The sequence below is a fragment of the Sander vitreus genome, chromosome 13, assembly GCF_031162955.1.
Source record: "Sander vitreus isolate 19-12246 chromosome 13, sanVit1, whole genome shotgun sequence".
In the NCBI taxonomy this organism is placed as follows: domain Eukaryota; kingdom Metazoa; phylum Chordata; class Actinopteri; order Perciformes; family Percidae; genus Sander; species Sander vitreus.
Window position 1 is genome coordinate 10,975,071 of NC_135867.1, and position 14,888 is coordinate 10,989,958.

At 41.1% G+C, this 14,888-nt stretch overlaps 1 protein-coding gene across 2 annotated transcripts in view; it reads left to right on the top strand.

Annotated features, from left to right (window-relative positions):
• Window positions 1-1,169: 1,169 nt before the first annotated feature.
• LOC144527456 (rho GTPase-activating protein 26-like) overlaps window positions 1,170-14,888 on the top strand; it is a 107,620-nt gene continuing 93,901 nt past the window's right edge. Inside the window, exon 1 of one of the 2 annotated variants that reach the window (XM_078265477.1) lies at window positions 1,170-1,894. In XM_078265477.1, coding sequence (XP_078121603.1) covers window positions 1,741-1,894 — 154 coding nt within the window. In that variant the 5' untranslated portion in view covers window positions 1,170-1,740. The remainder of the gene's footprint in view (window positions 1,895-14,888) is intronic. The other variant, XM_078265478.1, reaches the window with a different exon arrangement.

Genomic DNA, 14,888 nt, shown 5'->3' on the forward strand with positions numbered 1-14,888 from the left:
GTGCTTTGGCAGAGGAAGTAGCGCGCCTAAAATCTGAGCTGTTTTCACACAATAACCACAAACCATGCAAATGTGTTAATGACATGAATGTAATGCTAAAACATGCCATCATTTTAATGATAAGGCAGCAGTAGGAAGTGACTACAATATGCAGTCAATACATTTTAGGTTAGTCTGAAGCAGATCTAGTGGGCTTGGAGGCTATTTGTCCGGCAGGTTTATTTATTAGTAAGAAGAAATTCTTGGAGAATTTAACATGTAGAGGAAAACAGAAGTTGTTTGTGGCTTTCCTTTTCACAAGTCAAAGTACTAATTTTAACTAATTCTTAATTAAAATATGAACCAGTACTTTTTAGAGTGAAAGAAGTCACTAAAAGTTGGTAAAACAAATGTATTGCTGTGCACCGTCCGGCCAACAGAGGACGCCAGAGGGTGATGGGAGCTTTAATCCAAGGCAGCACAGAAACTCCCTGCTCCGGCTAAAATGACAACAGCGTCTCCTCCCACCAACCAGTTCTCCTAGTCCGCTGCATGCAAAGATTGTGTATGCTCGGGAAGACTTCCCTGCATGCACTCTAACTCTACTACTTTTTAGCTGTGCTTCCATTATTTCCCTCACATTATAAAATGGCATTAAATGCTTAAACTGGGTTTGTTGTTAGCTTGACTGACTGACAACTTTTAAGTAGTAAAATGTTAGCATGCAACAGGTTAATAGCCTGCAAAACATCAGCATGTTGGCATTGTCATTGTGAGGGTGTTAGCATGCTGATGTTAGCATGTACACCCTCACAGAGCTGCTAGCATGGCTGTAGATTTTTCGAGTTTCCTATATAGGCTACAAGTGCTACATCATTTGGAGGAACCTTTGGAATGAGACAATGATGAGTTGCGTCCTTAACAAAGTCTGAATTGAATTGAATGCCTAGTTGAAATGCAACCTTTGAAGAATGCAGCACCTGCTGGGATGCAGCAACACAAACTCTTTCCAGGAACAGCATTTCGAGAAACAGGCTCAAAGTGAGCCCTCTTCTCTATTTTCAATATCTCTGTTTTAGAGTAGCTCACCACACACCCGCCCCCCAAAGGGTCAGCTCTCCAGCCCGGCCATCTCATTGGCCGAGAGAGACGTCAATCAGGGGATCATCCGTGTTGGGTAGGTTGATTACGGTCTGCAGTGCTGAACTGAACGGGGCAGTGCAGAAAGCAGCGCATTTAAAACCGCCCAGGGAAGACACCACATTTACGAGGCTAGTTTTGTTTTTTTGCTGCCTCCCTCCCTCCCTCCTCGACCCGGGTTGACTCTGTCCGGTCCACAATGAGTTGATCGAGAGGTCGGCAACACCGGTTTACCTGAGGAAGTAATTTTTTTTTTTAACCCCACCAGACACTTACTCTGCTGTGACTTTTATTTCATTTCATTGGATTCCGTGTCGGACTTCTGCTGCTGTTGCTGCCATCCTGAAAGAAATAGGGGGACTCTTGCTTTTGTCAACTCTAGAGTTTGCCTTTGAATAAAGAAATAGATTATGTAGGTAGGCATTGCTGTCGGGTACATCTCCGCCCCGTTGTTTACATGTTTGTAATTTGATTTTTCCATCATTTCCAGCAGCAGCAGCAGTAGCCTAGTAGTAGCTCAGGGTTTCCTCTCTTCTCCTCCTCTTTTTCCTCCGTCTTCTGTTTGGAACTTTTTGCCGGGTGGTCCAGGTTGTGTCGAGGCCGGTGGTGGTGGAGAAGAAGATGGGACTACCTGCTCTGGAGTTCAGTGACTGCTACCTGGACAGCCCGCAGTTCAGGGAGAGACTCAAGTCCCACGAGCTGGAGCTGGACAAGACCAACAAGTTCATCAAGGAGCTGATAAAAGACGGCAAGGCGCTGATCCTGGCTTTGAAAAGTAAGTGTAACGTTAGGTGGAAAGGTTTGTGTTTGGGTGTGTTAATTGACTGACATTCATCCATGCTGTGTCCACATTGACACCATATTGGTGCATGTGGTTTTGTCAGAATGAGTCACAGAAGACTTGAGATGCTTTCAGGTGTATGTGAAAGAGACTTCGCTGGAAGTCTTATATCAGTCACATTGGCATCACATCTGCCTGTGCGTTACTGATAAAGCACATTTCAGAAGTTAAGAGGCAAGGCTTGTGAATTTGAGTGAGCCCTGAAGCTGTCAGCACATTTGTTCCCATCAGCTTACATTATAGGGCATTTAGAGGGTGTGTGTTGTCAGTGTATGTTTTACTCACACGGTATTGTGTTAAAGGCTGTGATGCTGGTTAATGCTGATAAGGGGTTTAACTACTTCGCCCATCCTATAAAATAACTGTTATAACTGACAGCACTTCCACATTGCTGCCTGATAGTGAAAATGCACAAAGAGACAGTCTTGTATGGTGGCAGCTGGCTGGACTCAACCTCTCCGCTTTTAGCGCAGACAAGCTGGTAGCGAGTGCACCGCAATAGATTTGTATTTGTTATGTCAACTTTTACCTCACCAGTGCTATTAGCAACATACTAGTCTCGCATTGACAGACCTACTTTCACAGCGCTGCGGAGGAGGGTCTGGCGAGTCCACACAGCAGTCATGGGAGAAAAACATGCTCTGGTTTATTGGCATTTTTTTAAACCAATCACAATCTTCATGGGCAGCGCTAAGCACCGTACGGAGCAACGCTGCCTCTAGCCTCGGGAAGGAACTTGTTTCGGTGGAACATCTGTATGTTCAAAAGTTGTTCGTGCAACAGAAAACTCAGATAGGACAGATAGTCTAGCTATCTGTCTGGATTTACCCTGCAGATATCTGAGGAGCAGTTAACCAAAGTCCTCTTAAATTGCGTGGAGTTTAAAATGCCAACACAAAGGAAGCCCAAGACAATGGATATCTGACCTAAATGAGTGAAATCTGGCGGAATTTCACTCGGCAACGAAACAATCCCGGAAGTGGAATGTTGTAGATATATACTAGCAACATACATATGACAGGTTATCTGGATAGAGGAGGAGTTTGCCTTTCCCATCAGGGAAGACTCATTCTCCAGATTTCATCTTATGTGCTTCTTGGTTGATTCCTTGGACAATACCTAGGGAGTTCATTGAAGCAACCAGTCTAGAAGTGAGATCAGTCATTGTCATCACTGGCAATTGCTGGATTGCCAAAAAGCTCCATCCCGATGAAGAGGAACAGATCCTTGTATGACTGATTCACAGTAGCATACTGGACTTAAGTTGAATTTTCAGAATCCGCTTTATGGGCCAATTATGTTTACAAGGAATTTGACTCCAGTTTCTAGTTGCTCTTAATGTAGACCTACTAAACACAGTTCCAAGAATTATGTTCAGGAAGGAACAAACCTAAACGTATAACTTATGTGCAACCAAGCAGGAATAAAAATGTACACAAAATATACATTTAATGGCAGGGTTTGTTGCTTTGAATTGAATTTGTGTTATCCAGAAATACTCTTTTCACTTTTGCAGTAACAAAACTGGCAGGTGTTTCCACTCTATTTGTTAAATGTGTGTTTAGTTTGCATAGTGCAAGGCTGTACATGCACACTCCTGATACTCTAGATACTAATATTTGTTTTTTGGTATATAGTGTATTATTCACACTGCTCATAGCCAGATAGACAAATCGTGGAAAGTCCAGTCCGTTAACCTGAACTTTCCACCCTTGTGTTATCAGCTGTACCTTTTTTTAAAACAAGCTGCACATTTCTCTTGTCACCACAAAGCTCGTCAGCTGATGTGGCTATAAAGACAATTCTGCTTTTGTTCATTGGTGAGATCTAGAAATCAAACAGCACGGCCTGACTCGCTGCAGTTGGGATGAGAGTGAGAGTCATTTGCTTGTTCTGTGCCATTGTAGCAGGGTGCTGCCTAACAAAGAACAAGTCAGCAGATTTTCCTAGTTAATCTTTTTATAACTGTACTGCACAGTATTGTTGGCCTTTACAGGCACATGAGATGAATCAGTTGCAAAAGGTCTTTTCTAACAGCACTTTGAAGTTCTCCATGCAGCTGCACTGTAAATCTTTTCTGCTGCATCTTTTAACACATCTCGACATCCTCTGCCTTTCTTGAGGCATTCAGAGGATGTGTGACTGTCCTGGGAAGCCACTAATATTTTGTTAGTTACTAATTGCTGCTGGAGGAGGAGCCCCAATGTCTCCTGACAGCTTTGGCATGTGTTTTTATTTAAATTGAACCACGTATTTTACCAGAGAAGGAGAAAGTGAAACATTTACAACATGCTACTCAGAATGTATACAGTGCTACCGTGGACTTATTGAAGCCTGTTCTTATGTTGCTGCCTTCTTTTGGTTTTTCAGAGTAGTATTAGGGCTGTCAACGTTAACACATGCGATTTTAAATAAAAAAAAAATATATAAAAAAAAAAAATATTTTTTTAAATTCAAAGTAATAATTTTTTCAAGTTTGACCCCAAACTCTTCTCGTTATCGCAGCGAGGATGGTCACGCTTCGGTTGTATCATTGGCAGTTATTAGATGTGTTTAGCCGCTACAGAGCTCTGCATGCTGGCTACGGTGCTCTGCATGGTGCTCCGCATGGTGCTCCGTTGTATCAGGGTAGTTGGTGGTTCAGTTACCCGAGATTAGGTGACTTTGAGTCGGGTACAGAGAATCGCGAGCTGCTGGTCGTTTCTGCGAACATTATGGTTAAGTTTAGGTGAATAAAAGTGACCGTTATGCGGCGAAGAAAGTTAGGTTTAGGCACCTTAACGACTAGTTAAGTTTAGGGGTGGGGAAAAAATGGATACAGTATAGTATTGAGATATTTTCCGTGGCAATACTGTATCGATACACAGGCGCCAAGTATTGATCTTTTATTAAATAGTGTTGGTCAGTTTGTCTGCTTGACAATCCCATTTTGCAGCAATAAAATTGAAGTGAGATGAACAAAACGGAGAAATTTATCTTTTTAGATAAAACAGATGTTGACAAAGTTTCCTTTTGGGGACATCATTTGAAATTGGGAAAAATTTGAAGTTGGAAATTTAGGTAATAAATTGCACTATATCGCAAAATATTGCAATATGTTTAAAATCGCAATAATATCGTATCGTGATGATATCGTATCGTGAGGCCTCTGGTGATTCCCACCCCTAGTTAAGTTTAGGAAAAAGCTTGTGGTTTGGATTAAAACGCTCCCAAGGAACACGCATTTCTCCGTGAAGCAAACTCCGCTCCCTGGCTTGAAAGAAGAAGATGGTCCTCCTACTGAAGGGATCAGAGTCAGTCTGATGATGAGGTACTGTCCAAAGATAAACCTCTAGAGAGGTACAAAGGCAGAGGCCTGTGTCAGCATGGAAACATGTCCACTACAGTTGTGGTTGTCACAAGCAGGTGCATATGGTAAGCTGGCCCATATTGCAAAAGGTACTTGACTACACCTGCCTCAACAGTGGCATGTGAGAGACTGTTCTATTTGGCAGGCAACGTGCTATCATCTGAAAATGTGAACAAGCTAGTCTGCCTGAGCAACTGGTTCAAAGAAGAGTATACTGTATGATTGGTTGACAGAAGGCTTGTTGCACAGATGCACACTGTTTGAAGTAATTATCTTTAACCAAGAATGTAGAGACTGTTTCCTCTGTCTCTTCACATACATTATGGCATTCTATTTCTAAAATAGGCCTAATTACTGTTTCATTCATTTGAGTTGATGTTACTATGCAAAAAAATTACAGGTAAGCTATTTTTATTACTTTGTAACAGTTGTTGGTTACTGCTAAATATGTCTGCAGTTCATATGGATGCCTCAACAGATTAAGATTGTTATTGAACACTTGTTTAATAAATGTTAATGGTTGAGATAATAAAACTGAAGAATTTGTTTCTTTAAACCAGTTTGTCATGCATTTATTTATTTCAACACTGCACGTTTACAAGTAAATGCTAGTATTTTAAATTTGCGATGAATCGTGATTAATCACAGCCCATGATTGTGATTAACTTGATTACATTTTTAATCAATTCACAGCAGTCAAAAATATGATTTAAATATAATAACAAATTTTATCATTTTATTTTTTCATTTTTGACAAAAAACAACAAACGTTCCAATCTGTTGTTTTGTCTTTAACAACTGAATCACTTTAAATTTACTGTATCGTGTTGTACAATGGGGCAAAAAAGTATTTAGTCAGCCACCAATTGTGCAAGTTCTCCCACTTAAAAAGATGAGAGAGGCCTGTAATTTTCATCATAGGTACACTTCAACTATGAGAGAGAAAATGAGAAAAAGAAATCCAGAAAATCACATTGTAGGATTTTTAATGAATTTATTTGCAAATTCCTCGGGAAAATAAGTATTTGGTCACCTACAAACAAGCAAGATTTCTGGCTCTCACAGACCTGTAACTTCTTCTTTAAGAGGCTCCTCTGTCCTCCACTCATCTGTATTAATGGCACCTGTTTGAACTTGTTATCAGTATAAAAGACACCTGTCCACAACCACAAACAGTCACACTCCAAACTCCCCTATAGCCAAGACCAAAGAGCTGTCAAAGGACACCAGAAACAAAATTGTAGCCCTGCACCAGGCTGGAAAGACTGAATCTTCAACAGGTAAGCAGCTTGGTGCGAAGAAATCAACTGTGAGAGCAATTATAAGAAAATGGAAGACATACAAGACCACTAATAATCTCCCTCGATCCGGGGCTCCACACAAGATCTCACCCCGTGGGGTCAAAATGATCACAAGAACGGTGAGCAAAAATCCCAGAACCACACGGGGGGGACCTAGTGAATGACCTGCAGAGAGCTGGGACCAAAGTAACAAAGGCTACCATCAGTAACACACTACGCCGCCAGGGACTCAAATCCTGCAGTGCCAGACGTGTCCCCCTGCTTAAGCCAGTACATGTCCAGGCCCGTCTGGAGTTTGCTAGAGAGCATTTGGATGATCCAGAAGAGGATTGGGAGAATGTCATATGGTCAGATGAAACCAAAATAGAACTTTTTGGTAAAAACTCAACTTTTGGAGGGGAAAGAATGCTGAGTTGCATCCAAAGAACACCATACCTACTGTGAAGCATGGGGGTTGAAACATCATGCTTTGGGGCTGTTTTTCTGCAAAGGGACCAGGATGACTGATCCGTATAAAGGAAAGAATGAATGGGGCCATGTATCGTGAGATATTGAGTGAAAACCACCTTCCATCAGCAAGGGCATTGAAGATGAAACGTGGAGACGTATTACGTTTCGCGCACACGCAGAGCGTGTGCTCAAGTCAGCGTTTCTTCGGTGTGTTCTGAGGAGAAGCCATGGTACTATGTTTACTTACCTGGTGGCTAGACTGGCTACCTCATATGTTCAGTGTCAAGCTAATAAAGCTGTCAAAGAAACTGTTCAGAACAGGCCACTTGCTTCACTTTTTAACTCTCCATTGTTAATTGCAATACTGCACTTTTTACTTTTCAAAGGCTTGTAAGCTTTCAATAAATGGAACTAATTTTCTCAACACATCTTTGATTCATTTTGTCCAGCATTTGCAAGCTGTAGACTCTCTGTCCAGTCAGAGACATATATTGTGTAATTGATGTTTTTAGTTTTCAGTTCAATTAATTAAATCCAGTAAATGGAACACTCACAAGATGTCACCAAAATCACTGTCCCCTTTTAAATCTTTCAGAAAATAATGTAAGTGTATCGAATTATATCGAATCGTATCGTTGGCTAAATATCGTGATATATATATCATATCGTGTATCGTATCGTGAGATTAGTGTATCGCTACAGCCCTATTTATGTATGTAGCAATTCAACATGTAGACACATTCACACACTTACACGCACGCACGCACGCACGCACACACACACTGTTTCAGTATAGACTTTGAAAACCACAAAGTCTCCCTTGAATAAGTACTTTTGAGACACACACAAACTAAGATGGCTGATGCATTTGCACACACAGATGTACACACATATATACACACTGACACAAATGTGTGTGTGTTAGCCAGATGTCATTTAAGGGCAGATCTAGCTTGTTATTACGGAGCCTGTAGAAATGTTTGATTCTCTGCTCCACCTCTATCATGACACGGCTCAATCAGTTAAACAAACCCTAATTGCCAGCTTGGCATTCACTGGTGCTGTGAGGGTATATGAGACACTGTGTTTAGACCGTTTATGTGACACTGACACATGATGTTGCCATGTTTTCAGCTAAAAGTGTAAAGAGCAATGGAGTTATTTTTAAGTTCATGTCACTTGGCTCAGGAGAGTATGTTGCCGGTCGTCTGTTTAAGGTGTTTGTTTCTTTACTATCACCATCCTCACTATGTAATGTGGCAGAAATGTCATAAAGCAATGTGTAAAATTACCAACCAGATCTATTTTGTGTTGCAGTCACTCAAACACCCCTGTAGCTTTCCAGAAATGAAATTATTAATTTCAAATAAGTATGGATAAATAGGTTTTGAGGTACTACTATTAGAGGTACTATATATTATCCCTTTCAAATGTTCTGTGTTGTTTTTTATCTGTATTATCCTATGTTTCAATGGTCTAAATGATGTTTTAGCTTTTTGTAATTCATTTACAAAAATGTAAATAGTGGACAGTGACTATTCAGTGCGTGTGTGTGTACACCTGTTTTGAGCACAGAAATATCAGAATCGGCTTCAGTTCAACCAAAAGTCTGAAAGACTAGCGGTAATCTGTCAGTCAGTAGATGATTTACTCAAAACAATTGAACAATCAGTGATTGTGGTAATGAAACAAAGCTAGAACCTGTATCTATACATATCCAATGCCCATTACTAGCTTGGAGTCTCAGGGCTCAGCTGTCATGGACTAGTTTTTCACAATGAGGTCATCGTCCGCTGCACTGACAGCACTGTTTCCTGGAGTTAGGGATGTTTTAGTCTGAGAGTCATTGTACCATTAAAATGGACGTGTAATAATCAAATTCTCAGGCACACTTGTGTGGCACGCACACACACACACACACACACACACACACACACACACACACACACGCACACACACACACACTTGTTACAGAAAGCGTGACATATCATTCTGTCATGTAGGTTATTTTTCTTACCCATTAAATAGAGGTTTTAGGGCCCGGAGGCCTGAAACATGAGAGAGCACAGCTGGTTAGTTAGATTCCCCTGTTAGTGTTGGCTGTGTGTGTATGTGTGGTTTCATATTTGTCCATGTATGATGTAAATATGGAAATAGTACATCCCAGTATTTATGTGGCCTAGTGACCCCTTTGCACACTGTATATATGGCATACAGTGTGCAATCTGAGAGTGTGTCTTCTGAGCTTCAACGAGCTGATGAGATGATGCTAATTGTTGGAGGATTAACATGTCAGGATCACAGATACACTCTACGGTGATATAGAGACCTACAAAGACAAGAAAAGGAAAATGCAGACCATGAAGCTAATGGTGGATGACCCACAAAACTAGATGGGCTATAACATCATTTGTCAAAATCTACTATCTCAACTTTGCACCAAAACTAGAACATTATGTTGAAAAGACAACTTGTACTAGATGATTTCTCATATATAAGGTCGAAATTTGAGAAGATGTCTTCAAAGTAGGGAAAAAGTCCAATGTTTTTTTTGTAGAATTTTTAAGGAATTATATACATGTTTATTTGAGCAGAAAAAATAAGTGAACTTGAAATTGTTTCAATTTATCAAAAACTAGGGCTTGACGTGAAAGTTAGTCTCTGGTTTAATTTGGACATAAAGGGGCTGGCTGAACTGTAACATTTTCAGCGACTGTTTTAGCCCTACATAATTGACAAGATTTAACCAATACAACAATGGAGAAATAGTTGATGCCTAAACCTTTAAAAACATAGTCCAAAACTAAAATTACTCTCCAAGAACCACTGCTATATGAAAATGACATAGTAACGTGGTTGTTCTGCACTAAAAAGTACAGTGTATATCTCTCTCTATCTCTCTATCTATCTATCTATCTATCTATCTGAGGCTTTACCCTAAAAGCACACACATTGTTCAGGCATGTGTGCTCCATTGCATGCAGTTACTGGTTAAGAACAGCCCTCCACCCATTAGCACCGTCTTAATAATGGCTTCGTTTTCAGGCATTTACTCTGGCTTCAAATTGAACCATTAACTGCCCCTAGCAACCTCACAAACTGCAGGCTATGAGAGCTTGTTAATGTCCCAGAGAAGTGTGAATTCCGTGCGATATAGCGCACCGTTTAAATCCATACCTATCTCCATCTTATTCTCTCTTTACCTTCTGTCTTTGTTTTTCTGCAGCCACCCACTGTGCTGTTAGTGAGTAATAAGAAGGGTAATAGCAGTCATTCCTTGGCTCAACTGTCAACTGTGCTGATAGATGAGGGTCCCACACACAAAACTGCACACCACACCATAACTAATTCTCAATTATGGCCAATGAAGGGAGTGAACCCTCTTTTAAAAAGGCACAGAGCAAAGGAAGAGTATGTGCCAAGGGGCAAAAGAAAGAGAGTGTGCGTGAGAGGGAGTGTTGTTGTCTTTCACAATGGTGTTTAAAAGCCGACATGGCCTTATTTTCTACCCGCCTATAGAGGAGCAGAGCAATGTAGGTTGTGGAGAGAAGAAGAGGAGGAGAAGGGGAGAGGATGGAGGAGGAGAGAAACGAGAATCTAGGAGAGAAAAGCGAGACGGGGTGTCACTGTCTGAAGGCATGCCTCTGCAGACATGGGAACAAAGAGGAGAGAAGGGTGTGTGTGTTTTTATGCATGCAACATATTGTCTGCAGTTATTAATATTTAATAAAATTGTGTGTGTACACGTGTGTGTGTACGTGTGTCCACTGAAGTACAGCACAGTGGGGGTTGGGGGGTCTAGCTGTGACGTAGCGTGGAGGAGAAGGAAATTAGGGCACGACTCAGCCCAGCTCTGGTGCTATTGTTGCCTCGCTTTTGTCAGGGCAGACTGTCTAACACACACACACACACACACACACACACACACACACACACACACTGACTCTTAACATTATACTAGATCAAAATTACATTTGTCCTAGGAGCACCAACACCCACATTCAGCATTTTGCAACAGAACACATTGTTCTTTCTGGTGTAACTGACACTGGATTTTGTAAGAATAAAAGATTAAACAACTTACAATTTGCCTCAAGACAGTTTAACATTGGCAGCCAAACACTGTAACTCCTTATGCATAGGATGGTGCTTCAGAGTAAAGGCTTGACTAATAATTATTTGCATTCTGAATTTGCATGTTCTCCCCGTGTCTGCATGGACATCAGCCCATGTGGTATCTTTCCAGTCTGTGGTTAGAAAATGTCAGTAAATTGGGAACAAGGTCTATTGTTGCACATTAGCATGTTGCATTATACATGAGCACATATGAATTTAAGTAACCGTGGGATTATGGGAAAACTCCTTATGTTTCATCCAAAGGGGTAAGCTTCGCTTCAGAGCTCGAACCTCCTATGGCGCCATTTTGATGCTAAAAAGCGATCACCCGACGCTAGCATTCCATTGACTGCCATTCATTTTGACGTCACTTGACAGTGAATAACTTTACATTTGAAGCGTTTAAAGACTTTATTTGTCCATTGTTTATTTCTAAAGAAACACGACAATGTATAAAAGGCTCCATTACCTTGTATCTCACGTTATGGCTCCGTAGCAGACGTTTTTGTAAAAATAAGCTAACGATTGTGTCATAACCACGCGACTTACTGTTGCATAGTAGAGGAATTACCGTACAGTACAGGAGAAGCTCGCAGGCAGTTTCGACTTACATTAGCTGTTTACATTTTAATTACTAATGTTAACTAGCATTTTAGTTAGCAATAATTAGCCTGTGTCCATGTTATCTCCTTACATATACCTACGCTCTCTGTCTCTGCAAGATTGGGAATGATTAAGATTTCTCTTGGCACAGCTACCAGAAGACTTACAACTTTCAGACAGGTTGCTCACGTCACATTTACGTCGTCTCTCTCAGTTGGAGGCTGTGCAGTAACGCTCAGCGCTCACTGGAAAAGTGCTTCTAATGGCCTTCACTGGTCTCCGTCCAGAGCAACGGGATCTCTTGGTCCATTCTTATATACGGTCTATGGTTTCATCAACAGATTGTTTTCATTAAAGGGATATTTCACCGTTGGAAAGATGAATATATCTTTAAATTGGGTCTCTTATGTAGTAGAAATGTGATTCAACCATATACACGAAACGTTTCACCGTGGCACAAGTGGTGTTACACATTTAAAATATATAAAAATGTCATTATAAAAACAACGCTATATTTAGTGTACACACATTTATAGCAGTTAGTTGGAAACAAGCACTAGTCCGTGTTAACACAGGCCACCTCCACTAGTCTTACCCAGCGACAGAGCAGCAGGCCTGGTAGCTAGATAGTCCGGTACCCTGTTGTTCAGCCATGTTTCCACAACAACAAAAACACAGCAGTCTCTGAACTCGCGTTGGGAGTTTCGTTGAAGTTGGATCTAGTCCAGTTTGTTGTCTATTGAGCGGACACTTGCAAGGAGGATTGATGGAACAGGTGGCCGGCTAGCGTCAGCTTTCCACATAGCTAGCTCATAGTCCAGCCCCGTCCGTTCTGCGTTTCACCGCTGAAGATGTCACCTTACCGGCTAGCGGCATAGAGCGAGACCACAGGCTGAGGTGCTGGTCTCCGTAGAAGGCGAAGCTTGCGCAGTGTGTCGAGTATTCCGTCTGTAATAAAGTTTCCTTCATATTCGCCGATCTGTACCAGTGTATCCCGGTGGTACACATGTGCGGTAGTTTGAATGCACATAATTGTTGCACAAAAAGTTTTCTGGTGAGAAGCCAGTTTAGCGAAGTTTCAAGATGGTCGACGCTCGTTTTGCTTCGGAAAGCTTTGTGTAAAGACGACAGTCCAACCCCCTATGGGCGGGTTGAAAACATGCGGAAGTAGCTCCTACTACTGGCTGTAGTCCATTGCCTCTGGGCAAAAAATCTTCCGATGACGCAAAAATCGTCGTTTTACGTCATCGGAAGATTTTTTTCCAGACCCACAATACAGAGATCTCTTGTCTCAGGGGGACATGACGGAGGGAAGCACAGTCATTCGAAAATACTACCGTGTTTCTACTGATACAAAGCTTAATGCTAAATCGGTGAAGTATCCCTTTAAGTACAGTTGTATGTTGCCTAGTACATTTAGAATTAAAAAGCTAGAATTATCAGGGTCATACATCTGATCACCTATTGTATTTATACTGCACATCTAAGCAAACAGATTTGTTACAGAAATGGCACGTGTATATACACATCTACAAATATCCTCTATACTAAAGATTTCATTTTTCAACCAGTGCCAATGGTAGGAAACGGTACACACTTCCTGTCTCTTAAAGGGGCGTGGCCTCGTTTGAACGTGTAGTGAACGTCGTGTGGATGAATGAAAAGTTATATTTGAATAAATTATTATGTTATTTTGCTAACATTAGATATTTACACAGGTACAAAGACATATTTAGCATCACGGAGATTAGTTTTGTAAGGGCGTTAACGAACGTTAGCTGACGTTAGCTTCTCTGTGTTGCCAGATCCCGCGAGAGTTTGGACCTGAAACGGAAACAGGTCTGAAACAAAGTTAATTTTCTCCTGATGTGTCCATCTGAAAATGCCATGTTAGTGTCAGAATGTTCTGGAGATATGTGGCTTGTGAAAAATGGGTCCAATATTTACTTTGGTGACTATGGAGCGAAAGAAACGCTCCATAATCTCTGTTCACGTTCACTTCTCCCGTTGGAATCAATACAAATAGACCTGCCGCTAGTCTCCCAAAGAGGCGTGGCTGTGGCGGAGCCCACGTGACACATATACAGGAAACTACTCTGAGTTGGGGCGTCTCGTTTCCGAACCGTCTCTGACATCTATAACTTACACAGCTCATAACAACCACCACAGAAGTAGATCTCCAGCCATTGTGCTGCTTCATTCATTAGTTGAACCTTTGATGTGGAGTATTGGCCTTGGACTCCAGCTTTACTGAAGCTGGTAAATATTTTAGCTCATGGCTATAGTTACACTACCCAGCAATGATACAGTGACTCAGCCCCTCGATGCACTGTGGTATTACTTGCCGCTTGTGTGTTTTCTCTCACGACAATATGGGACTTATTTTGCTGGTGTGCCACCTCCACTATAGGCCTTAAAGATACATTCACATGCAGATGTAACAATGACATATTTCCCTTTTTTCTAGGCAGGTGTTGCCATTCAGAGAAGAACAACTTTGTCCCACCATTCCGTATCCGTACCTTTTTTTTATACAGAACAGCAGGGTAGAATAACGGTGCAACATTACAACGGCGTGTGAAAGGCACTAAATTTGATTGCGTATTAAATGTACAGTATGATTTTGGACAGAGGCAAGAGAGAGGAATGTAGATTTACAAAACATATTTAGGAATGTAACATTTTTGAGATTTACTGGGTTGAATAGAAATTGTTCATTCAGAGCAACTGAAAGAGGAACTGCAAAAGAAATTTGTTTGTTTTCTCATGGCACATTTATAAATACACTACGGTTAAGAATTAATTATAATTCAAAATGTTTTAAGAGTACATGAAACTGTAAAGAAGGAAGTGGGATTCAAGCATAAACACCAGTTTGTGTAAATTTGAATCTCTTAATGCTTCAGCACCATCACATCACATCAGTGAGGGAATTGGTCGTCTTACAGTACATTAATAGCAGAGCTGTAAGCGCATCTGTGTCGGTGTACCTTACATAGATGACTCATGCTGTATATCTGCTCGGCCACAAAGTTACAATTCTGTTTAAAGAGAGAGAACGCTGAGACAATTTCAAATTCTCTGATGCTGCTCATTATTGAAATAGAAA